We start from the raw sequence: 26,510 nt of genomic DNA on the forward strand, positions 1-26,510 counted from the left end.
GGAAATTAAAGTGGAATCGCAGTGCTATAACTCTGTAGCATGAATGGACCCATGACCATAGCTTTCCAGTGCCCTTTAGCATTTAAATCTCCTGCTTATTACTGCTGTTCCATTCTTCTACTCCCTTTTTTTAAAGCTGGACACTAGATGTCCATTATCCCTATTCACTGCCATACTGCAAATGCCTCTAAAAATGTCTTGAAGAAAAGCAGCTTCTTTGAGAAGAAATCATGTTTCCAGAACAACAAGTAAAGAACAAAGTGTTTCAGTTCTACAGTTTCCTCCCTCAACTGCATGAGCAGACAGGAGATTATAATTCATACTGCCTAAATACCCTAAAGGCACCAAATTTGGTCTGATCTTGGAAGCTAAGAATGATCAGCTCTGGTCAGTATTTCAGGTGCCCCTGAAAAACATGTCAGTAATTCGATCAGGAAGGCATCCATGGACAACAGGCTCCTTGACATGGAAAATGGAACAACAGCACCTCTCCATGGCCAAGTCGAGCACAGTCTCCAGATGCAAGGGATGAAAAAAAGTGGGAAGTCTTGCCTCTGTCCATGTACTGTCTGTCTTTGTTGTTAATTGTGTAATGGCAATGAATGTTTTCCATGAATGTTTCTGTAATCCCTTCTGAGTCCGCCCGGAGAGATGGAACATAATATAAATGAAGTATATTATTATTATTATTATTATTATCATCATCATCATCATCATCATCATCATCATCATCATCATCATCATCATTATTGGTATTTGGATGGAAGACCTCCAGCAAATACCAGATACCACAGGCTATATTTCAGAGAAAAAACACCTCTACATGTTCCTTGACTAAGAAAACCCTGTGAAAGTCATGAGCTCACCATAATTTTTAAGGCACATGCACTGATGCGAAAACACAATTTGTTCCCCAAATTCCTTGGGAAAACATCCTATGTATATATTTTTCATGATTGATGGGAGGCACTATTTTCCTTTGCATGTTCCCTTGATGAGTTTGTAAGATAACCACTCTGGATCTAGACATTTTCAAAACAAAAGTGTGCTTTTTTTGGTTGGGAAACTGTCGTATGCAGAAATATATTCAGCTAATGTTTAGTTACAAACTCCTAACTCAGAGAGCAATGTCAGACTTTAAAGAAAACAAATCATGTTTGACACTACTTTGAATAGCAATGGCACAGTGCTGTGACTCGTGTGAGAGTTGTAATTTGGTGACGCACCAGCACTTTTTGGCAGAAAAAGCTAAAGACCTCAGAAAACCACAACTTCCATGGCCGTTAACGTGGTATCAAATTTCATTAATTCTACAGTGTAGATACACCTTAAATGAAATGTCCCAAATTGTGTTCCTATCCTTTCAAATTTAATACTGGACTAAAATAAACAACTCCCAGGAGCCAATAGCATGAAGCCATGGCAATTAAAGGGGTGTCAAACCGCATTAATTCTACAGTGTAGATGAATCCTAAATGAAAAGGCCTAGATTTGGTTCCCAGTCTTTTTTATTTCATACTGGACTAAAAAGAACTACAACAATGATTCCATAGTTTAGAACCATGGCAATGAAAATGTTATCAAACTGCAGTGCAGATTCACCTTTGGTTACTTTTCTCACGTAATCTACTAAAATAGATGTTATTTGCTTTTATGCTGCTCCTCTTCCTGTTGCAATGCTACAAAAGAAGGGGGTATTTTCAATGTCACCTAATTCTGGCTGAGGTCAGGACTCATTTTCCTGAAATTTCTCATCTTGAGAAGCCAGAGTCCTTTCAAGATGTAACTCCTTCTGATTTCAGAATGATTATGACTTTTTCTTTTTGAATAGCCTTGTATCCCCTTTGTACTGCAGCAGGGGCATTGTTTCTTTCCATTTCCATCATCCACACCTTGAACTCAACACTTCCTCTCCACCCAACATTTCCATCAGGATCCACTTGCTTACCCATTTATTTTAAAATTATTTTCTAGTTGTTGTACAAAAACTATAGTATTTTGTCACCATAACTCTGTGTATCTTACAATAAATCCGGTGCTCTCCAGGCCGGTAGAAATATTTAGCCTGGTGACTGCAAATGTAGACCCACGGAAAACCCCTGTGGCAAAAGTCACACCATCATACAATATGTTATCAGTAATACTGCTCCTAGCAGTGGTAATAAAAACCTGGGCCTGGTTCTAGAAATTTATGAGAAAAACCCCAGATGAGGAATAATGCCATATGGATAAGAGGTAAAGGTTTTCCCCTGACATTAAGTCTAGTCGACTCTGGGGGTTAGTGCTCATCTCCATTTCTAAGCCGAAGAGCCGCCGTTGTCCATAGACGGCTCCTAGGTCATATGGCTGGCATGACTGTATGGAGCGCCATTACCTTCCTGCTAGAGTGGTACCTATTGTTCTACTCACATTTGCATGTTTTTGAATTGCTAGCGAGAGCTCACCCCGCTCCCCGGATTCGAACTGCCGACCTTTCAAACAGCAAGTTCACCAGCTCAGCGGTTTGTAAAAACACTAAAAAGTCCACCTTCCTATTGTGGGAATAAAACGTTATGGCTAGTAATGGAAATTTATGAGAAAAACCCTGGGAAAGGAGAAATGCGGTACTGATATTTTTAAAAACCCTGAAAACTAAAGCTACAGCTGCTGCCAAGTCCTAGAGCTTTGGCTAGACTAGAGGAGCCTGTCGTTTCTGCTTCAAACTGAAAACTACAGTGGCTTGAAATCATCTGGGCTTTTTGATTTTCTACAAACTATGTGTCTTGGGGGCCATTAAGGCTACACGCATACAGTGCTATGTTGTTGTTTATTCATTCAGTCACTTCCGACTCTTTGGGACCTCATGGATTAGCCCAGGTCAGAGCTTCCTGTTGGTCGTTGCCACCCCAAGCCCCTTCAAGGTCAAGCCAGTCACTTCAAGGACACCATCCATCCATCTTGCTCATGGTCGGCCCCTCTTCATTTTCCTTCCATTTTCCCCAGCATCATTACCTTCTCCAAGCTCTGGGGTATTGTAGGAAATTCAAAATGACTTAAGAAGAATTTGCCTAATGTTGTTAACATAAATACTTTTCATGCCATTTATGTGAAGTATGAGCGATCCCCGTCCTAGTGTGCCAGAGACTAGTACTCTATTTATACCAATTGACTACAATGATTCCCCCAACTGCCAAAACCAGGGCCCTTTTAAACTACACAACTATAAAACTACAGTAAATTCTCAGTTAGCTGGCATCATGGGGATTGCCAGATGCTAGATAAGTATTTTCTGGTTGCTTGAGAGTTACTATTAAAAATAGGCCCAACTAATAGTATACCCTGTACTTTACCATACCATAAACTCTGTATTGACTTGATATTAATATTGAAATACAGTAATTAAAAGCAAATAAAGAAAACAATGCAATAAAGTTTTACTGTATTATGCATGCATTTTAATTTTTATTTAAAGTATTATTTCTTTTGCCAGTTGCATGAGTTCCAGTTAACTGTGAGGCTGCTGTATTACCTCAGTGGTGCAGTGGATTAAACCCCTGAGCTGCAGAACTTGCAGACCGAAAGGTCAGCAGTTCAAATACAGGGAGCGGGATGAGCTCCCACTGTTAGCCCCAGCTTCTGCCAACCTAACAGTTCGAAAATATGCAAATGTGAATAGATCAATAGGTATTGCTCTGGCAGGAAGGTAATGGCGCTCCATGCAGTCATGCCGGTCACATGACCTTGAAGGTGTCTACGGACAACGCTGGCTCTTTGGCTTAGAAATGAAGATGAGCACCAACCACCAGAGTCGGACACAACTAGACTTAATGTCAGGAGAAAACCTTTACCTTTACCTACTGTATTACAAAAAAAAAATTAAAAATCTGTTTCTAGTTTGAAAGTGTTATTTCCTTTTTAATTGTGCCGTACTTACTTTGAAAGCAGTTGTTCTACTCCAGAAATTTCGTTTTTGTGGCTGCTTCTAACTATGTTGAATTGGTTGTGACTCTATGACGGTAGTTCTCAACTGGGGTCCCTAGATGTTTTTGGCTTTCAACTCCAAAAAGCCTAACAGCTGGTAAACTGGCTGGGATTTCTGGGAGTTGTAGGCCAAAAACATTTGGGGACCTCAGGTTGAGAACCTACGAGATAGTAGTTGAAAAACAACAGCGAAATGTGCTGCAGGATGTCCACCAAAACCAAAGTTTTTGCATTTTAAAAACTTATTCCATGTTTTTATGATATAACTAATTAGGCCAACCTAGGAACAAAAACTGTGTTACATAGTGTTATGCATCTTTAGCTGCCTATAGAATTCTGAAGGTTTAAGTTTGTTGGGACACAAGAGGACTTCCCAGCCCCATAATTCCACAGGATGTTGCTATTAGAGTTAAAGTGGAATCACTGTGCTATAATTGTGTAGTGTGACACTGTGCTATAACCATGTAGTGTGAAAGCAATCCTTGGTTACTCTCCAAGAACTGTCAGCTGATGGCTAATGGATCAGCACCAGTACATGGACTGCCACTAGCACTTATTTGATTAATATCCTCAATGACCGATACACCAGGATCTATTAACAGAGAAGTCCTCCTTAATGTGGAGATGGTGGACCTGTGGACATGAGTTGTTCGTTCACTCATTGACTGAAGAGTCACTCACAAATCGCTTATGGAAGAAAGCAATCTGGTTTATAGTAAGGTGTTCTGTATTTTACAGCTGTATACACTAAGTCTTTCCTCATCTCTTAGGCACTTTTGTGGTTGTGAAATGCTGGCACCTTATTTACAGCCTTGGGGTGACATGACTGTAAACAGGAAAATATCTTTGGTCAATCTTATATTGGTTGTCTAGTCTTCAAAGGGCCATCATTCTTGCACAGCCTCAAGACAAACATAAATGCTTCATAGGTTTATTTACTAGACACCAGAGGGCCCTGTTGTTTTCACTAGGATCACTAGATTTTCTATGTTTACACATAAAGGCTGTAAAAAAAGGCTGAGGTCCAAGACCCCTTAGTGGAATTTTTTCCCCTGCCATGATGAATGCACAAGTCATATTTATGCTAACTGGTGCAAATCTGATGAATGGACGGTGCCAAATCTGTTGTGGGAAAGGGGGATATTTCAAAGAATAAAAAACAAGGTGTCTGAACATTATTTGGACATCCTGTATAACAATGAACACCTTTGACAAATCAGCACTCAAAGGACAATGCATAGAAAATGGAAAGCACTGCCAGCTGAAGAGGCTCAGGAGATTTGAGGAAGGTCATAAGCATTTGGTAGACAACAGGGCTGTGTGATCGATTTTAAAAAGTTTCAAAATTAGGGGGCACCAGCCTTTCATTTCTAAAGTGTTTCTAAAGTATCGTTAGTAAAATAATTCATGACTATAGCAAGAGTAATGAAATTTTGTTACTTTTTCATTATAGCAATTGCGCAAGTGGGGAAACTTGCTTTCTCCTCATTTTTATAGTTATTGGGGTGAAACCTATTACAATGGTAGAACACATTTATCACTTTTTGCCCATCAAGTTTCAGAACATTTCACTTACCCATTCATTTTTGGAAATTTTCAACATTTTTTTTAAAAAAAACTACAAGAGCAATCTTCTTGAATTTTCTATATAATGACACAAAATAACTGGGGATCATTCCCTCCAACTTTCAGAAATATTCATACACCTACTGATTTTAGGGATTAAAAAAAAAGTTTTGACAAAATGTTTTTAAAAAGCCACAGTAGCTACAGTAGAGTCTCACTTATCCAACATAAACGGGCCGGCAGAATGTTGGATAAGTGAATATGTTGGATAATAAGGAGGCATTAAGGAAAAGCCTATTAAACATCAAATTAGGTTATGATTTTACAAATGAAGCACCAAAACATCATGTTAGACAACAAATTTGGCAGAAAAAGTAGTTCAATACGCAGTAATGCTATGTAGTAATTACTGTATTTATGAATTTAGCACCAAAATATAATCCAGAACGTTGGATAAGCGAGTGTTGGATAAGTGAGACTCTACTGTATCTCCTTGGATGTCTCTCATATGAACTTCCATTTAGGGATTTCTTCCTAGCCCAGCACAGAGATTTACTTACCGTACTAGAAGTATCAGTCAGTCTTCCTTTTTGCAGATTAAACGATTTATGGGAACTCTGGCTGCAATGGAGGGGCAAATCTCTCCCCTCTTCTGATTGGGGTATTCTGGTGCTGAGCAGAATTCTGGGAAATGTAGTTTAGGGCATTGCCTTTTGAATTCTCTGCCATAGGGCTCCTCACCTTCCCAAACTATATTTCCCAGAATTCTGTGCTTTCTCAATATGCTTTCTCCTTGATGCACCCCTCTCCTAATGGTGAAAAGCCATTATTTAAAGAGGAAGGGCAGTCTTTTTTGTTTTGCTTTGCTTCCTTGCGCTGAAAATGAAATTCTGAGGTTTACAAAATTCAAACAAAAAAGTCTTGGGTAAGTTTCGATTCTTAAGTTTTTGGCCACACCCACGTATCAGATATCACGTCATAAGTACGAATTTAATGAATTTAATATGACTTACAATGACTAATGAAAACATTGCACACCCCTAGTAGACAAAAGCTAATAAGCAAAACATCTAATTCAGTTACATCTGTGTTAAAAAAAATATGTTAACATATGTGCTAAATTTATGTTTAATTGCCATTTAATTTAAAATTCTACACTGAAACTCTTAGGCTCATTAGAGTTGGAAAGGATTACAAAAGCAATCTATTTCAATCCCCTGCCATGCATAACTGCCATCACTCAAATTCCTATCCTTCTCTTGAGTATGAAAGGAAACAGCTGCTTAAATGTTTGAAACCCTCAATTTTAATTAATCTCTTCAAAACCCCACTTCCTGATTTTCCCTTCTCCTTCTCTTCTCATTTCATTGGCCCTTCGCTAGTTTATTGATTTCCATCTGGATCCCAGCAAAGGCCCCAGAGTTAAAGGCTTCAGCATTCATTTCCTGGAACAGATGAGTGTCTATATAGCAGCGGTTCTCAACCTGGGGTCCCCAGATGTTTTTGGTCTGCAACTCCCAGAAATCCCAGCCTGTTTACCAGCTGTTAGGATTTCTGGGAGTTGAAGGCTAAAAACATCTAGGGACTCCAGGTTGAGAACCACTGTTATATAGTATCTCTTGTCTTCCATGTGTGTGAACTTCAAATTTCAAAATTCCTGACCATTACCTGTGTTGTCTGAGGCTACTGGGAGTTGAAATCCAAAATATTTGGAGGAACAAAGCTTGAGATCCACCAGCGAAGAACACATGATGACTATCTTCAAGCAAAGAAAATCATCCTTCTCCCAAGCTACCCTACTACTTAAAAGGTTCACCTGTAGAATGAATTAATTTGTCATACTCTAATGATGTATTTAATCATTTATTTCAATAAATTTACGAAGATAAATCCTCCTAAAACTCTTTGTCCCTTTAAGGAACAGCTGGGAAATGTAAATTTGCTGTCTCTTCGGCATCAATTTTTTTCCGAATAATTAACAATATAATTCTGCATTTATAATTAATTCATCAGTAATTGCATCTCAGTTAGGTTAATGCTGAAAGTCCAACTTAAGTGAATGTATTAGGTTAGAAATAAATGTACATCACTTGGTTAAACATTTTCTAACTTAACTGATTGTTTCCATTAGTTTCGAATACATTTCTGTGCACATAAGCAATTTTATATGAGACTAGCTGTGCCCGGCCACGCGTTGCTGTGGCGAAGTCTGGTGGTATGGGAAATAAAGTATTGAGGAATTGGTGGTAGTTAAGGTAAAGGATAAAGGTTTTCCCCAGACATTAAGTCCAGTCGTGTCTGACTTTGGGGGTTGGTGCTCATCTCCATTTCTAAGCCGAAGAGCCGGCATTGTCCGTAGACACCTCCAAGGTCATGTGGCCATTGGCATGACTGCATGGAGCGCCGTTACCTTCCCACCGGAGTGGTACCTATTCATCTACTCACACTGACATGTTTTCGAACTGCTAGGTTGGCAGGAGCTGGGGCTAACAGCAAGCGCTCACTCCACTCCCAGGATTTGAACCTGAGACCTTTTGGTCCGCAAGTTCAGCAGCTCAGTGCTTTAACACACTGTGCCATCAGGGGCCCCTTTTACACTACCATATAATCCAGTTCAAATCAGATAATCTGTATTTTATAGACAGTGTGGAAGAGGCCTAAGTGAGGCCTAACTCTGCCTGTCCCCTGGGTTGAGTGGGTTGCTAGGAGACCAAGTGGGCGGAGCGTAGCCTTCTAACTGGCAGCAATTGGATAAAAACAATTATTCCTCTCCCTCTAATTAGGATTTTATTTTTCTTTTCTTTTTAGAGGCATGGATGAGGGGTTGTGCTGCCAAGTTTAGTGTTTCTGGGATGTGTAGTTTTGTTGTTTTGTCCTATGCCAAAATTTCATTACCCTTTTTTATATATATAGATTACTATTCCATTATCCGGGTGGAGGCCACTAGGGGGCTTTAGAGAGAGAAGGATAGTCTATTTTATGGGAGGGGGGGAGTTTGAAGGAGAAAGATCATTTCCCCCATTTTTGCTAGTTATTCCCCCTCCTCACTTCCCATATCATAAAGGAGAGTTGTTTCCACGACAGGGACATGGGTGAGGGGAATAACAGGAAAGCAGAGGGAAATGTTTTTTCTCCTTGAATCTACCCTCCACCCCATAAAATGGACTATCCTTCTCTCTCTAGTGCTCCCTAGTGGCCACCGCTCAGATAATGGAACAGTACCTATATGAGTTCATTAATTCTCTATGTATTTATTTGAATACTATCTGCTTTTGTTATTTTTCTTCCTATTTGCATTATAGAGAAATGAGGCACCATCTCTTTTCTTTTTCTCTGGCCTCCCCCAGTTTTAATTCAACTCGGAGCTCACTATATAGTTCCTGGTATTTTTCTGAGGGATCTAAGCCAATACCACCCCATGCTTCAGAGAGGAAGGAAGAAAGGAACCACCCATCCTGTGGAATAAACTGGAAACAAAAGGAGTCGGGACAGAGGGGAGACCGCTCTGAGTGTGTGTTCCTTCCTCTCATCAAATCTACGAGAGGCAGCAATGGAAATACTTCCAATATAATTAATGAGGATTAGTGACACAACTTCCTTGCCCATTTTGTGAACCTTCTGTTTTAGATTTTTAAAAGAATACTTGGAATCAACTTTTTGAAAACAAGTGTGACTAAGATTGTGTCTTTGTTTGCTTTTCATTCGGTAGAGGCTGTCCATTCAGGTTGCTCTATAGGCCTCTGTCCAACATCAGATTGCATGGCTAACAGAAACAGGCTGTCATCTTTGGACACATTCCCACATCAATAAAGTTTCAAGTTCCCTTTTCTTTCTTGTGAGGGTGTGCCCCCTCTTGCATGACTCTTACAATGGCAACACACACTGTCCATCTTTTAAAACCACTGTGACCAATAGGAGATTTTTATTAGGGAGATTATAGTATTTGGAAATAACCTTTTTAATTTGAAATGCTCCACGGTTCTGAAAATATAATCAGTTCTAGCTATAAAGACTTCCTAAGCTTGTTTGCAAGATACACAATGCTTACTTGAATAGTTGGTGGATTTTAGAAAATCTATTAGAAACAAAGAGATGTTGAAACAACTATTTCAAAGATTTTCCCTGAAAGTCCTGATCGGTATTGCACCTTAGGGAAGTTTGGCATGGAAATGCAGTAAAGAAATAAATATAAACAATATATTTCAGCAGGTTATTACCTCACCTTGGCATATAAACAACAATTTAACAAAATATGCATAATGTCCTCTATGGCTAGAACACCACAGATGCAGGATTGCATTAACCTATTTCTAAGTATATAACAGCGGGTTATAGATATATTTAGAAAAAGGTTAATCTAATCCATTTTATACATACTCAAGTCCTACTGTGTTCAGTACACTTTTTCCCAGATAAGTTTACAAAGGATTGTATCTTACATTATGATAGCCCTTGCCTAAGTAAAGGTAAAGGTTTCCCCTGACGTTAAGTCCAGTCGTGTCCAACTCTGGGGGTTGGTGCTCAACTCCATTTCTAATCCAAAGAGCTGGCGTTGTCCATAGACACCTCCAAGGTCATGTGGCCGGCATGACTGCATGGAGCGCCGTTACCTTCCCGCCGGAGCGGTACCTATTCATCTACTCACATTTGCATGTTTTCGAACTGCTAGGTTGGCAGAAGCTGGAGCTAACAGCGGGCGCCCAAGCCGCTCCCCGGATTCGAACCTATGACCTTTCAGTCTGCAAGTTCAGCAGCTCAGTGCTTTAACACATATCTGTCCAAAACAGACAACTGTAGTATATGAATTGATAAAGAAATGTTCCTTTATGTGCAATTGGAAATACAATTAAAATAATAGCACATGAAGACAGACACACATGGACATACAAATTATTGGACATATTTATAAATCACCCTACGTTCATTACAAGTTTAAGGCAACATACACAATTAAGTGGGAAACAACAACACACAATAAAAAGAATACATTATAGGAATAACATAAAACAGTAGCCAGGACATTCAGTACAATAAAATCAAAACGTGACATTAGAAACTATTGAAAGCTCAACGGAACAAAACAGTCTTCACTGCCTGTGTAATGCACAACAATTTTCAGTAAAGTAATGTCTGCATGGCTAAGATACTTCTGTATTTAAGTGGACTTCCCATTTAGCAAACTAGCTTCCTTCAACTAGCTTCCTTGATGTTTCCAGTCCCTTATAATAGGCACACTGGTAATAGCGTAATATCTTAATTACATATTATTTTGGCCTTTGTTACCGCTTGCCAAGGAACTTGGATTGTTAGGGGGGTTTTCATTATGTTATCTATGAGAAAATAACACCGCTTCATCATAAACAAAGAAACTTGCCAAGTGAGGAATTCAATTATTAATGATTAAACTACCAAGTAAGCAAGATATGCAATAATGAAATATTCCTTCCCTTTAGAACCATCAGGACTGGCAAAATACAATGCAAGAAAAAGGTATTCATCAGTAATGCCACTGTTATATTGAACAGGATACAATAAAAAGGGCAAAGGGGACAGTACAAGAAACAAGAGGGTACAAGGAAGGTTCCTGTTGCATTTTTGGTCCCTTCAAGTTGTTTCTAACTTATGTTGACCTGAAGGCAAACCTGTAATGGGGTTTTCTGACAGAATTTATTCAAAGGTGGGTTTTCCTTGCATCCCTCTGAGTCTAAGAGTGTGATTTTCCAAAGATAACCAAGTGGGTTTCCATGGTAAGCAGGGGTTTGCACCTAGGTCACCAGAGTCATATTCCAATGTCCAAACCACTATATCATACTGGCTGTCTACAAGGAGAGTACTAGTAATTAAAGACACAATAGCTCTGGATAATACTTTGTAGATCCTCATGGGACTGTAAACAATGATGGGCACACAAATCTCCATGAAACAAGTCAGAAAACAACACTCAAATACAACAGTCTCTATGGAATGCTTATGCAAATTCATACTAAAGGTTGTATGGAAGTAACCATCTCACCAAATGCATTTGTAGCACACTTTCAAAAATCCTTCAGAAGTCTTTGTTGCTTTTTCTGCATATTTCTGCATATTGTTCAGTTTAGGCATTCCCATCTGTTTAAAGTCAATCCCCAATATTTCAGAGGACACGTGAACAATGAAAACAAAAAGAACAATAGAAGGTGAAGTTTCCAAATCAGCAAGAGACAGTTGGAGATGGAGAACAAAAGCGATTTCGCTTCCTTTAGAGAATTTTCAAAACGGAACAAGCATGGTCAGGAACTAAATTTAAATGAAACGGCATAAAAGAAATAGCCCACAGCTTATATGAAAATACACCGCATTTGTTGTGGAGAGAGCTAGGGATGGAGAATTAGTAGATAACTTCAATATGGGAATGTGGCTAGAAAGTGAAGACTCTAGCTTGCAGAGAATGCACATACTTTGGGCAAATCATACAAATAAACATTAACAATTATGACTTCTCTGTACAGACCTCTAGACATGAAATCTGTAAAGAGCTAGGGGTCTTCATAAAGAATGTAGAGCAGTTCCCATAGTTCCTTCAGAATCAACTATGGCAGTTAAAGTAGCAACAAAATGGCTTAATTTTTTTTGTATGCATATGTCACATCTGCTTCTATAGCAGAGGTTCAGTTTTGTTCCTTCTATGCCACAACATGTAGTGCATGCCAATGAGTTTAGCATGCATGGTCTCAAACATAATGCTCCTATGCAGTGGCTCATACCAGGTTGTGCTCCTGACACATGAGGGGAGGCCAATCCCGTGGTGGCCAGAGATGAGGATTGTAACAGCGTCACAAGGTGCTAAAACACAAGGGCGCTCCAAAACTACTATGTGAAGGTCAGGACTCATGCCTGTGTTTCACCATCCTTGCTCTTCAGCACCACAAGAGTGATCAAGAAAGGAATGAGACAGATGGGAGTTATGATGAGGGGCAACAAAATATTTTCTGGGGGGTCCAGGAAAGGTGGGTGCAGTTCCGAAGTGCAGTTGCGGAAGTAGAGATGGTGGCTGAGCACAATGTAGTACTCGGCCAAGGCATTGGGGAAGCCATAGTTCCATTTGTCAGCATAATCTTCCAAGCACTTTCGTAAAATGCTGTATGGTCTGTGGAATCAATTGAGAGAGGAAGAAACAGTGGAAAATTGTCAGAAGAAAAAGCATTAAATGGAATGACTGGTTTAAACTGTGATATATATCTAGATTGTTTTAAAGGGCAAATTGTTTTTAATTGTTATTTATTAACGCCTATGTTATTTTAAATTATATTAAATCGATAACTGTTTATTGTTTATTATGTTTTGTATTTTACTATATTATTTTTGCATTTGTTACATGTAAGCTGCCCTGAGTCCCTTCAAGGAGAGGGGGTGGGGTATACATAAAATTATTATTATTATTATTATTATTATTATTATTATTATTATTATTATTTTATTATGGCACAGCAAACAAGATAGATATGCTGGATTTTGTTTCACAAAATCACAAGTCGAACACTTCCCAAGTGTCTAGGACTGTGTGATGTATTTTTGGATGATGCGCGCATTATTATTAATGCCAGCTAAAATCTCACCATTAATATGATACAATGAGAAAAGGAAATCCAAGTGGGATTTGGAAAAATTCATAATTAGTACTTAAAAATCCTCCTAAAGACTTGCAGTTTAGAGAGGTGCAAACTCCTGCAAGTTATGCAAGATGGTGTTCTTGCCAAGTTTTCCAAGTTTGGCACTATAAAGGTCACACAAAAAGTTAATTCTTTTTCTTTAGGGGAAAGAAACCTTGCCCTGGAAAATTCTATCTCCTAGGAACATCTTTTTTCTTTGCAATAGTATCCTTTTCCTAAATCAGTCCTACTAGCCAAATAATAACCCCGGTGGTGAAGTGTGTTAAAGCACTGAGCTGCTGAACTTGCAGACCGAAAGGTCCCAGGTTCAAACCCCGAGAGCGGCGTGAGCACCCGCTGTTAGCTCCAGCTTCTGCCAACCTAGCAGTTCGAAAACATGCCAATGTGAGTAGATTAATAGGTACCGCTCCGGCGGGAAGGTAACGGCACTCCATGCAGTCATGCCGGCCACATGACCTTGGCGGTGTCTACGGACAACGCCGGCTCTTCGGCTTAGAAGTGGAGATGAGCACCAACCGCCAGAGTCAGACATGACTGGACTTAATGTCAGGGGAAACCTGACATTCTTCTAGTTATAAATAACACTTTCTGATGGAAATCTTTAAAAGTGTTCAGATAAACAGGGTGCAAAGCAGGGATGGCAGCTATCTGGTCCTCCAGATGTTGAATAACAACTCTCAGTGTAGAAGGCCCCTTTTACATTGCCATATAATCCAGATTATCAAATTATATAATCCACATTATCTGCTTTGAACTGAGGCACATTCTACACTGCCATATAAAATCCAGATTATCTACTTTGAACTGGATTATATGGTAGTGTAGACTCATATAATCCAGTTTAAATCAGATAATGTAGATTATCTGATTTGATAATATGGATTATATGGCAGTGTAGAAAGGGCCTGGTTTATCTGAGTCGACACTGCCATATAATCCAGTTCAAAGCAGATAATCTGGATTTTATATGGCACTGTAGAAGTAGCCTAGGATGTAATTCCTTGCTCTTTTCATTCTTGAAGGAAGCAATGAGTAATTTTAGCAGTTTTCTCTCTACTGTCTACTTTTAAAACTACCGTATTTATTTAAATCTAATGCTCACCTTTTTTTAAGCTAAATTACCTTGCCAGAATTAGGAAGTGCATTAGATTCATGTAATACAGTAATCTTAGAGCTGAGCCAAAGCAACAGGGAAGCTGCTTCAGGAGCTCCTCTTTGAGGGATGCCATCCCTAATGTAAATGCCATGGCCTAATGCTATGCAATCCTGGGATTTGTAGTTTGGTGAGGCATCTGCATTCTTTTGGCAGAGGAGGCTCAAGACCTTGGAAAACTACAGCCCCCATGACAGTATTCACAGTTTGGTTGTATTCTGCGGAAAATTTGCATATGGCTAATGTGTATTGAACTGCATTTTCTGTACCGGAAACAGTATTTTATGTACAAAAATAGCACTGCACAGACATATTAATTTCAGGATGGAAATTCTGCCCAAAACAATGACATTCCAAACTGAGGATATTCGTGTCATTCCAAGATTCTTCTCATCAAGTATTTTGGACATGTGGGAAACACATTTTAAACATTTTAAATATATACTTAAATATTATTTCCATCCCTGCATTCATCACTATTTGCTATGCTGTCTATGCCTGATAGGAATTACAGATCAATACAGATCATCTGATGGGACATACACATTGGTGTAAACTACTGACTTCCGTAAATTAATATAGTACAGTATCACCGAAAACATTTTATCAAGGTGATTGAAGAAGTTAGTGTTTATTTTGTTTTGACTATCAAAATCAATTTCTCAAATGTCTAAATTAGAGAATGGGATATTAAAAATATGGATGTATCTCTAATTTGCTCAAAAGCAATTACCGGTAAGCATTTGCTTAATGCAATGCCCAGTACAAAACGTAGTTCTCAGTACCTGCCAATGGCCCTCCATTCACACAAGTGCTCTTTGCTGACATTAGTCATTTGTAGATAAAACTTCAACCAGCAATCTTCTGCTAAGTAATAATAAATATCTAGAAAAGAAAGGAAACAAAACATAATGAGTATTGCCCCTCATTTTTCTCAGAATGCAAAAAATAACCTCTAATCTTTACCCAGATGCTCTCTGTAAATCACAATAATATGTATGAACTTCACTGGCTTCTTATTTATCTGCAAGCCCAATTCAAGAAGCAACCTTTGAACGGTGAACGGTGCCTGAAAGTCTTCCTACATCTACATGAACCTACTTGTAATTTATGAATAATACCAGGAGCCCTGATGTTACTTGCCGTATCACCTGGATACTGGGACTCCTTCTACACTACCATATAAACTCCAAATTATCTGCTTCGAACTGGATGATATGGCAGTGTAGAAGAGGCTGTAGAGTCCTAGTCCAACAATGAAGCCACTATACAACACTGGCTTCTCTTATTTTGCTTTGTGTGGGTGCTGCTCACAACGTGCACAGTTGATGCATGATCAATTTTATTTTTGCCTCTGTCAGCAGAATATATCTGTTGGCAAACAATTTGTCTTGCACCTATAACACAAATTTCACATAGATTTTTCACTAACAGAATGCCCTAAAGCCAATTGGGGTATAGGGTGGCAACCTGTGCTCAACAGGGTTACATTCCCCCATAGGACATAGGTCTGCAGTCTGGGGGTCCTCTTGGACTCTGTGTTGACGCTTGAAGCTCAGGTGTCTGCAGTATATATCTAGATTGTTTTAAAGGGCAAATAGTTTTTAATTGTTATTTATTAACGCCTATGTTATTTTAAATTATATTAAATCAATAACTGTTTATTGTTTATTATGTTTTGTATTTTACTATATTATTTTTGTATTTGTTACTTGTAAGCTGCCCTGAGTCCCTTCAAGGAGAGGGGGTGGGGTATAAATAAAAATTATTATTATTATTATTATTATTATTATTATTATTATTATTAATGCCAGCTAAAATCTCGCCGTTAATATGATATAATGAGAGCAGGAAATCCAAGTGGGATTTGGAAAAACTCATAATGTGTACTTAAAAATCCTCCTAAAGACTTGCAGTTTAGAGAGGTTCAAACTCCTGCAAGTTATGCAAGATGGTGTTCTTGCCAAGTTGTCAGAGTTTGGCACTATAAAGGTCACACAAATGCATTCACTCCCTGCTTCCTGCATGGAGTTAGATTAAAGGCTATTGTTTCTTTTAATTTATATTCAAAAGTTGTTAGACAAAAACTGCAGCGCAAAAATAATGGTCTTGATGCATTCTGAGATGTCTCTCTTCATCAACTAATTTTTTTCAATTACTTCTAAAGCTTTCCAACGAGCAACTTGAGACTATTTCACCTTTAGTTCAGTTCTTTCTCTACATACAATTATTATTATTATTATTATTATTATTATTATTATTATTATTATTATTATTATTTGCCAGAATATAAGGTGCTAGATAATAATTATTATTATTTTTATTTTATTTTATTTTATTTTTATACCCCGCCCCATCTCCCCAAGGGGACTTGGAGCAGCTTACATGGGGCCAAGCCCAGGTAAAACAGACAATATAAAACACAACAATAAAACAAATCAATCAACAATAAAGCAAGCCATAAAACAAATAAGATCATATAAAAACAAACATGCTTGATAAAATCCTGGGTTGGCTCCTAAAAAGAACTGGGCCATAAAAGTGCTAGTAGTATCAGATACAGTCGGGGAGAGGGCGATACAAAACCATTATCCCATTAAAGTGCTGGGGAAGGCATAAACAAAGGAGACTATGGCCGACTAAAGGAATAAAGTGCAGTAAAAATAAAAATGGGCAACAGGTCAGTCCTTTACTATGGAAGTCAATCGCCAAAGGCCTGTTGGAAGAGCCAGGTTTTCAGGTTCTTCCTGAAAGATGAGCATAAGGTCTGATCCAAAATAGCAATTCCTATTTTTTCATAATGATAAACATGTGATCTGTCAAGGAAATATACAATGTACGTATTCATCGACATCAGAACCCTCAACTCTGTTCTTGTGTCAGAAGAACATCAGATGAGCTTGTTGGAGAAGATGAAAGGGTCTGTTGAGACCAGTGATTCCCAACTTATGGTCCCCAAAAACTAAAATATGGTCTGCAGCCTCACCATTACTACACCGTTGCAAAGAGAGCAACTAGCTTTGCAAAATCTTTTTATAGTGGTGAGGCAATGGGGATGTCAGGAGGGGAGAGGCTGACTACCCACAAAAGGTGCAACAACAAGCCTCCTGACTGCTGCTTCTCCTCCTCCCTCCCACATTCCATGTGGTACCTGGAAGCGGGGGCACCTTGGTGTCTTCATTTTATGCCAGTTCCTAGGGTTATTTGGGGTGCTGATTCAGAAAATTGCATTGGATAGACCACATCAGCTCTAGATTATTAAATATGGTTTTCTATTGGTGAACAGATGGCAACTACTGGATGGCATATGCTCTGTATCAGAAACCAGAGCTGATGTGGTCTATCCAATGCAATATTCTGAATCAGCACCCAAATAACCAAACCGAATTAAAGGCTGACCAAAAACTGATTCGTAACCCTTTTGGTAGTAATGTTGGAAAGTGGTTCCTGGTCAAAATAAGGTAGTCAAAATAACTACTGGTTTACACAGTCATTCTGTCCCCACTGTAACCAATGATATGCCTCTGGCAAGCACGAAAACAGTGCGAGAGTGCATCATGTATATTTACCAGCAACACATATTAAGCGTTACACTGCAGCCAATCTATAAGGCATAGGCATAGGCTCCAAGAGTGGTAGCTGCTGGTACCCTCATCTACATTTTTGTCTTCTCTCTTTTATAGTCAGCCAGATATGTGACCATAACTACAACTTGCAGTAATGATTTCCTCAGTTTAATCATGTACGGTGACGTAGTACTTCCATTTGACCACCCTTATGATTCATCTTCAGTGAACAGCCTAATTTTTGGACAGAGGGGGAGAAAATGCTTGCTTATTCACCCTAAATAACTAGTAATAGAACTCACCAACATCAATTGTTGAGTTTCCTTCTAGGTTCCTGTGATAGTTTGGAGCTGTAACATTTGGCCCTCCTTCCAAAGACAAGCTGGCATTGCTGGGAGGTGCCACTGTCCCAGAGTAAGCATCAAGCCCTATAGTCACTGTAGATAATAGAAGGTAGAGGAATGAAACTGAAGAAGGAATTTTTGCTAATAAAAGTGTACAAATTTGAACCAAAATGATCAGGCCTTTTGTAGGAGCACAGAATCCCATTGAACTAAAAAAAAATCATTAGTCCTTAAAAAAAAACAAGATTTGGAATCTATAGGGTGGGCAACCTGGTAGGTATGGAACGAATACTCACAAGTCACAAATATCTGGCTTGATATTGAAGTAATTTACAATCTATGTGGACATGCTTTTAAATGGAAGGGGAGACAAGTGGCAGACCTAAGTGGATTAGTCTCATATAGGTTTCATGCAAGCTGCAGATTATATTTAGGACTCTTAGGAAAACACACAAATATATCTGCACCTTAAATTGCTCTTTTAAAGCCCAGGCTAAAATAAATAACAGAATCTATCCTCCACTGACATGGGAGCCAAAGCAACCACGGCCTTCTGCAAGTGGTTTTCATTATACATTTGACATGTTTCCTTCACAGAATGTTATAGGCAGGTAGTATGGCTCCCATATTTCCTTATCACTTGGTCTGTCATTTTATTACAAGGAAAAAACACCTGTTCATCAGAGATTAATATAGTGAATTCTAAGCCATTGTCTTTCCATTTGTTTTAAAACTCCAATCAGTTGATATCAATTATATGCCTAGCCCAGGTTCATATTCTACATATCTCTCTCTCACTCTTTTTGTAAACACATTTTTTTAAAATCCAGCTAATTATGGTTTCATTTCTTCCATTTCTTCCTCTCTGCTATCTGACTGATGCCTAGTTATTGCTGTTGCTTTTTTTTTGGGAGGAGGGGGTAATATTTTACATGGTTTCAAATGTTTACCCACAAACACGTGCACATTTGATTGAATCATAGAGTCACAGAGTTGGAAGAGACCTTGTGGGCCATCCAGTCCAACCCCCTGCTAAGAAGCAAGAAAATCACATTCAAAGCACTCCCGATAGATGGCCATCAAGCCTCTGCTTAAAAGCCTCCAAAGAAGAAGCCTCCACCACACAGTATCTTCAGTATCCCAATGAAGATACAGTCTGCACATCTGGAAATTTTCCTTATGGGTCAATATGGTCTATTTTGTATTAGCTAATCCGTGCTTTCCAGCCTATTAGGGAAGGAAGGGAGCTTCCCACACACATTTCCTCTGGAGTTTAAAGAACTGCTACACCCAGGGACCGGATGCTGCAGGGCACATAGATGTAAACTTTGCTTTAACCAGCTCAGCTAATATAGTCCACACACCCTCATTATTATTGTTATGTTTCTTCAAGTCAACTATGACTTGTAGTGACCCTATCATAGGGTTTTCTTGTCAAGATACATTCAGAGGCCATTGCCCTCCTCAGAAATACAGTGGGCCCTTGGTATCTGCTGGGCTTTGGCTCCAGGATCCTCCATGGATGCTCAAACTACTGGTCTAGTAAAATGGTATCCCTTATATAAAATAGAATTTTAAAAAATGTTTTTAAGCTATGGATGGCAGAATTGATGGATGTAGAATCTGTGGATACTGAAGGCAGACAGCATTGCGTACATTACCTGATGTTTGCTAACAGTCTCCAATGCAAGTACAGTAGAGTCTCACTTATCCAAGCCTCGCTTATCCAAGTTTCTGGATTATCCAAGCCATTTTTATAGTCAATGTTTTCAATATATTGTGATATTTTGGTGCTAAATTCATAAATACAGTAATTACAGCATAACATTACTGCGTATTGAACTACTTTTTCTGTCAAATTTGTTGTAAAACATGATGTTTTGGTGCTTAATTTGTAAAATCATAACCTAATTTGATGTTTAATAGGCTTTTCCTTAATCCCTCCTTATTATCCAAGATATTTGCTTATCCAAGCTTCTGCCGGCCCGTTTAGCTTGGATAAGTGAGACTCTACTGTACTAGCCATACCTGTCACCGCATAGTTTTCCATATCAGTTCGGATCTGGTGCCTTCAGGGTATTTAGGTAGTATGCACCCCAGGCCATGTCTAATTTGTATACCCTAGACTAGAAAGACATTTTTTCTGACCCAGACTCTTCCCCCTGAGAGCATAATTGCTCTACTCCTCAACATGTGGGTTTTGGATTACTTGCTTGGGACATTCTCAATTTTTTTTTACAATTCCAATGACAATTACACCTGCCCTCTACTAGGGAATGCCGTAGTTCAGATTGAGTGAAATGGGGGCAGTGGCAAAAGAGAAATGCTCCTGGTGGGAAACAGGGGCTTCAGGGCTATTTCAGCTCTAGGACTGTAAGATTTCCCCCCCCCCCCCCCCACTCACTGCCAAATTCACTTACTAAAAGCCCACCAAGAAAAGAAAAAGCCCATGAGAAGGAAGAGCTAGCCAGAAGAGTACTCATTTCATCAACTGCACTGAACCTGAAAAATAAAGTATTTCAGAACACAAAAGACTTCCCCTTCTATCGTAGGCTTTGATGTGATCAGCGCGCCTGAGGTTTAGGAAATCCTCCCCAAAATCGGTGTCAGAATGGACTGTCAAAGAAAATCCACTTGATATGAGCTAGGGAGTCCATTCCCTTGGGATGGAAAAACACCAGCCAAACTGGATTAGGAGAAGAGAAGAATATAATAGCGAAGGACACAGAAGGAACAAACATTGCAGTTAGTGTGAAAGTGAAGGATGTGATAATGTGATACAGGACTCAGCAAAAGAAGTGTATGATACGCATGCGCAGATTGTTAAGATGGTGTCCACAAGATGACAAGAACAGAGAGTTTCATCTCAAATAAGATATGGGGTCAGTGAAGGAGTAGAGTGCCAGGCTCATAAATTGAACTGACCTGCAAGATTTACTTACAAAGTTGCCACCCCTTTGCCTAGTACAGACAATCTGTAAGGATCAGCTCCGATCTTCCCATTAGAGAAGCCAAGCCACCCACAACTGTCTAAGCTTATCTGATTCTCCTTCCCCTCCCCAAAGTACGTACCTGTAAAGACCAGCAGAAGCAGTTGCAAAGGCAGGCACTGGCCTTCCATCTTTGCTCACCCTGCCACTCTGCTCTACAGCTGCCTGCTCCCTCCTGTGTTCAGCTTGAGATTCGGATTGGAATAACAGGAAGCGCCTCCTTTCCTCTGACAGAGCTGGTAGCGAGAGTGCGGCAGACATGTGAAAAATGAGATTCGGGAGCAAGCCCTGCTCCCAGTGAAGCTCAAGTCTCCTCCCTGGCTCCCCACACCCTTCCAGAGTCACCAAGAGCTCTGTGACCCCGGGGCGGCCACCTCGGGTCACCCTGCCAGGCAGCCAGAGTCCGCTGTTCTTCACAGCACATCCACTTTACAAGGCCCAGGGTGCCTTTTGCTTGGATAATGTCCTCTTCGGTTCTGTCTGCCTGGTTGTGAAATCCAAGACTGAGTGAGAGAGAGGGGGGAAAGGGAGAGAGAACTCCAAACAGACAGTCTGGGCAAAAGGAAGAGAGGCAAACGCCAAGCCTTTAGAAGCAGACATTGCTTCTCCCCCAAGTAGGCACACACACTCCGCCTGCCACCATCTCCTGTGACAAATCAGACATGGGACAGACAGCCCTGGGGCACCATTGACATCTGCGTAGCTCATCTGACTGGTGCCTGATTAAGGGTTTAAAGAGGCAATGCCCAAATGCTATGCAAAAAGTGCTTCAAAGTTTAATGTCAGTGAAGATCCAGAGAGGGGGTGCATATTCATTGCTAGGCTTTAATGGAGTATATCTTACAACCTCATCAGACGGGCCAAATTCAGAGGCTTATGCCAGTTCCGCTTCACTTTTGCCACTGAGTCCGCCGGCTCCCAACCCACAATGTCAAACTACTTCTGGCGGGGCTCCATGGTAATAGTGAAAAGGGAGTGTCATATTTATTTAGTTAGTTATTTACATCATTTATATACCGACTTCATCCCCTAGGGGACCCTAAGTGGTTTTAAAAAAAGGTAAAGGTTTCCCCTGATGTTAAGTCCAGTCATGTCTGACTCTGGGGGTTGGTGCTCATCTCCATTTCTAAGCTGAAGAGCCGCAGTTGTCCGTAGACACCTCCAAGGTCATGTGGCCGGCATGACGGCATGGAGCGCTGTTACCTTCCCGCCGGAGCGGTACCTATTGATCTACTCACATTTGCATGCTTTCGAACTGCTAGGTTGGCAGAAGCTGGAGCTAACAGTGGCCGCTCACGCCGCTACCGGCACCGAAAGGTGAACCTGGCACCTTTCGGTCTGCAAATTCAGCAGCTCAGTGCTTTAACACACTAGTGTTAAAAATGATCAACCAATAGCATTTAAAACATCCTAAGTAAAAACAGATTAGATACTCTGCCACAATAACACAGGAGGTTTCCCATATTGCATTGGCAACAATGGGGTGAAGCCAAATAGTGGACACTTCCCCACATGGGATGGGGTGAGAGGAGAGCCGGGCAATGCAGGGCATGGGGCAATGGGTTCCCCCATGCCCCCAACGAGCCTGATGGATTTGCCACAATTTGTGGTGAATTTGGCTGCTAATGTGGTAAGGTCCTTATTCATAGTCTTCTAGATTTATTTCCCAGAGCCCTGTCCCCCCCCCCCCTTGCTTCATAAACATTCAGGAAGCAATTTTCAAGGGGAGAGGGTTGTAGACGGAAAAGAGTTGCCTATCCCATCCCCACATGTGGAGACCTCTCGGTTCTCATGCCCTCTATGGCAGTTAACTTTAGGGGGAAGAATATTTTAGCCAATGCAATTGGGGGCAGTTTTCCTCTTGGAGGGAATGTGGGAGGAGGGGTGACACGGTAGAGATAAGTGGAAAGGAAAAGGAGGAAAATGTGTTTATTGCTCTTCTCAAAAATGTAAACAAGTTGGTAGGAGGTCTTCCTCCAAGTAAAAGTAAAGAGGGTGTGTGTGTGTCTGTGCACGTATGTTTTATGGTGCTGCCCAGTCTCTTCTGTCTCTTCCTGGCTTTTCCTGTGACACACAGAAGGTGGTATAAGTGGAAAAGTTCCTTGAATACTCTCCTTGTGTCTTCCTTTTTATTTGGGAAGAGAATTACTAGTCCCCATTCCTAGCACATAGAGAGCTAATCCTAGAAAGTGTAGACTCAAGAAAAGAAGCAAGAGTGAGGGAGAGAGAGTAGGAAAAAGGGTCAGAATAGTTCTCCTGAATAGCAATTCCATTTCTCTGTGAAATTTTCCTTCATTCTTCAAATTTCTAGTATAACAGAGAATGAGACTGAAATTCACAGAAACCCAGAACTATTACATTTGCTAGAATCACATTCCCTGGATAACTTTGCTTGACATAATTCTATGGGAGCCTAAATGGTACAGGCAGTCCCCAAGTTATGAACAAGGTAGGTTGTGTAGGTTTGTTCTTAAGTTGAATTTGTATGTAAGTTAGAACAGGTGGTACATTTTTATGTGTAACTCCATACACACACACTATCTGCTGCAGATCTATGGCCGATGGGGTTAGCAGTAGTTTCTGGATGTAGTTGTCTGTGGTTCATCCTCCCCCAAACATTACTAGGATATAAAGTGCATCACGGAGTGTCCCAGGTTTGGTCCAGGTCCATCATTGGTGGGTGTTACAGTGGTCTCTGGAGGTGGGTGAAAATAAAGCAAATTTAAATGCATTTGGGGGAGTATGAATCATGGATGATGGTCGGGTGGAAAGGACTGCAAATCCCATTGTCTGTGGTTCATCCTACCCCAAACCTCACCAAGGCATAAAGTGCATCATGGGGGCTTGTGTCCCAAGTTAGCATTCATGGGGGTTGCAGTGGTCTGTGGAAGTGGATTAAGGGACTGCAAATCCCATCATCCATAATCCATCCTCCCCCAAACCTCACCAGGATGTAAAGTGGGTCATGGGGATCTGTGTGCAAATTTGGTCCAGCTCCGTCATTCGTGAGTCGCAGTAGTCTCTGGAAGCTGAAGCCCTAGCCAGAAAAATACATCGCTACACATACACATATACACACATACATACATACAAACACTGACTTTTGATATATATATATATATACAGAAAATGTTTGGATAGCATAAGAATTAGCACTCCTGTGGTGTTTGTTCTGCTGTCTGTGCCCCTGTTCAGAAGTTTTCACCTCACTTTCTGTCCCCATGGTAATTGGATTTTGAAAAATTTGTCTTGTTGTGGAAACAAGGACTGGTGAGAAAGCTTCAGTGGAGGCACCTTTTCCCCATGAGAACTCTTTCAAGAACGAATTTCCCTTCCTAGGGGTAGATTTCTTTTACTTCCTGTTGTCTCACCCTCATTCTTAGCTATGAGTTGTTTGTAAGTCAGATGTTTGTAACTCAAAAACTGCCTTGATGTATTTCTAAACATTCAACCAACATTTTAAGTTATTACAGTGCTAGAAATTTGGGGGCTGGGGAAAATGTTGTTCCAGGGGAGATAGGGGCAATGTCCTTCTCCTCCTCACTTTGTAGCTAGCTACAACTCTGAGGAGAGAGTCATCCTTGCACTGGCTTGTGTATTTCATTTCCCTCCTCTGCCATCCCTTTCTCTTTCCAGACTCCTTGTCTCCTCGATGCTGTTCAGTCCTTTCTCCATCCTTTCCCATCCAAAAAATGTACTCCCACATACCTTCCAACTGACCCAATCTGTGGACAGCCCTGTTTAATCCTTTGCCCCACTTCCCAGCTGTTTTTAAAATATCTCAGGGCCTTATCATACCACTCCTTTTGTCTGCCTTCTTCTGTTTGAAATCATCTCCAGCCAGTCTCATGAGGGCAATAAATTATTGACACTGTCTCTCACACCCTTGCCACACTTGCCCTTTAAGAGCGTTGCTGCACAGTTTTATTCGTCCCTTAATGGCTTCATTACTGACGCCAGGACACTGTCCCTTGCTTCATGATTGAACCATCTCTTATTTAAAAAAAAAATATGTAGCCATAATACTGCTATGATGGTAGAACATGTAGAAATCAGAAGAAGGAATAAAGAGGGGTATAAACATACTAGATAAGTCACCTTTCCCAATAGAGCAATAGAAGTGGTTTAGAAGAGATTTCCTTTGGAATCATTGAAGGAGGGATAACTTGGTCACACCTTGCTTGTTAATGAATCATTCACAGAAGTTCCTATGAAAAATCTGCACTGAAATTGTTACAGATTTATTGCCTGAAAGAGAGTCATTAAGGATTGCTTCTACAACAGTAAAAAAAAATAAATCTATGACTTCACAATGCAACAATGTAAGGAAAGCAATGACATCACCTGATAACACTGAAATCATAGAATCATAGAATCATAGAATAGTAGAGTTGGAAGAGACCTCATGGGCCATCCAGTCCAACCCCCTGTCAAGAAGCAGGAAATCGCATTCAAAGCACCCCCGACAGATGGCCATCCAGCCTCTGCTTAAAAGCCTCCAAAGAAGGAGCCTCCACCACAGCCCGGGGGAGAGAGTTCAAACAACTCTCACAGTGAGGAAGTTCTTCCTGATGTTCAGGTGGAATCTCCTTTCCTGTAGTTTGAAGCCATTGTTCCGTGTCCTAGTCTGCAGGGCAGCAGAAAACAAGCTTCCTCCCTCCTCCCTATGACTTCCCCTCACATATTTGTACATGGCTATCATGTCTCCTCTCAGCCTTCTCTTTTGCAGGCTAAACATGCTCAGCTCTTTAAGCCGCTCCTCATAGGGCTTGTTCTCCAGACCCTTAATCATTTTAGTCGCCCTCCTCTGGACGCTTTCCAGCTTGTCAACATCTCCCTTCAACTGTGGTGCCCAAAATTGGACACAGTATTCCAGGTATGGTCTGACCAAGGCAGAATTGAGGGGGAGCAGGACTTCCCTGGATCTAGACGCTATACCCCTATTGATGCAGGCCAGAATCCCGTTGGCTTTTTTAGCTGCCACATCACATTGTTGGCTCATGTTTAACTTGTTGTCCATGAGGACTCCAAGGTCTTTTTCGCACACACTGCGGGAGATGCAGAGCTACGGTACTTTAATGGCATGGTATTGTAACACCCTCTAGACCAGCGTTTCTCAACCTGGGGGTCAGAACCCTCGGGGGGGGGGATGCAAGGGAGTGTCAGAGGGGTTGCTAAAGACCATAAGAAAACATATTTCTGATGGTCTGAGAAGACTGAAGATGCCTCTGCCTGTTTGGCCCAATTTTACCGTTGGTGAGGTTCAAGAGGCTTTTTGATTA

General features: G+C 40.4%; 2 protein-coding genes across 2 annotated transcripts in view; both read right to left on the reverse strand.

The window, feature by feature from the left end:
- The window catches only part of LOC103279204 (mucin-2), a 48,628-nt gene extending 38,438 nt beyond the window's left edge, over positions 1–10,190 (reverse strand). Inside the window, exon 1 of the mRNA XM_062958034.1 lies at positions 6,087–10,190. The gene's annotated coding sequence lies outside the window, so the exon portion shown is untranslated. The remainder of the gene's footprint in view (positions 1–6,086) is intronic.
- Positions 10,191–10,331: 141 nt separating this feature from the next.
- ramp2 (receptor activity modifying protein 2) lies at positions 10,332–21,710 on the reverse strand. The gene is made up of 4 exons (XM_003222386.4): positions 21,311–21,710; positions 18,197–18,331; positions 15,114–15,213; positions 10,332–12,652 (listed from the first exon to the last, which is right to left on the reverse strand). The coding sequence occupies exons 1-4, from the start codon at positions 21,357–21,359 to the stop codon at positions 12,394–12,396; spliced, it is 543 nt and encodes a 180-aa protein (XP_003222434.1). The 5' UTR covers positions 21,360–21,710; the 3' UTR covers positions 10,332–12,393.
- Positions 21,711–26,510: the final 4,800 nt, after the last annotated feature.

Source organism: Anolis carolinensis, chromosome 6, assembly GCF_035594765.1.
Source record: "Anolis carolinensis isolate JA03-04 chromosome 6, rAnoCar3.1.pri, whole genome shotgun sequence".
Classification (NCBI taxonomy): domain Eukaryota; kingdom Metazoa; phylum Chordata; class Lepidosauria; order Squamata; family Dactyloidae; genus Anolis; species Anolis carolinensis.

What these genes read in the sequence shown, in the direction of transcription:
- ramp2 (XM_003222386.4), bottom strand. Translation starts at nt 21,359, where the DNA reads ATGGAAGGCCAGTGCCTGCCTTTGCAACTGCTTCTGCTGGTCTTTACA. An exon ending in GCTTCTGCTGGTCTTTACAG is followed by an intron (nt 18,332 to 21,310) that starts GTACGTACTTTG and finishes TATTATCTACAG; the next exon opens with TGACTATAGGGCTTGATGCT. An exon ending in GAATGGAGGGCCATTGGCAG is followed by an intron (nt 12,653 to 15,113) that starts GTACTGAGAACT and finishes TTGATTCCACAG; the next exon opens with ACCATACAGCATTTTACGAA.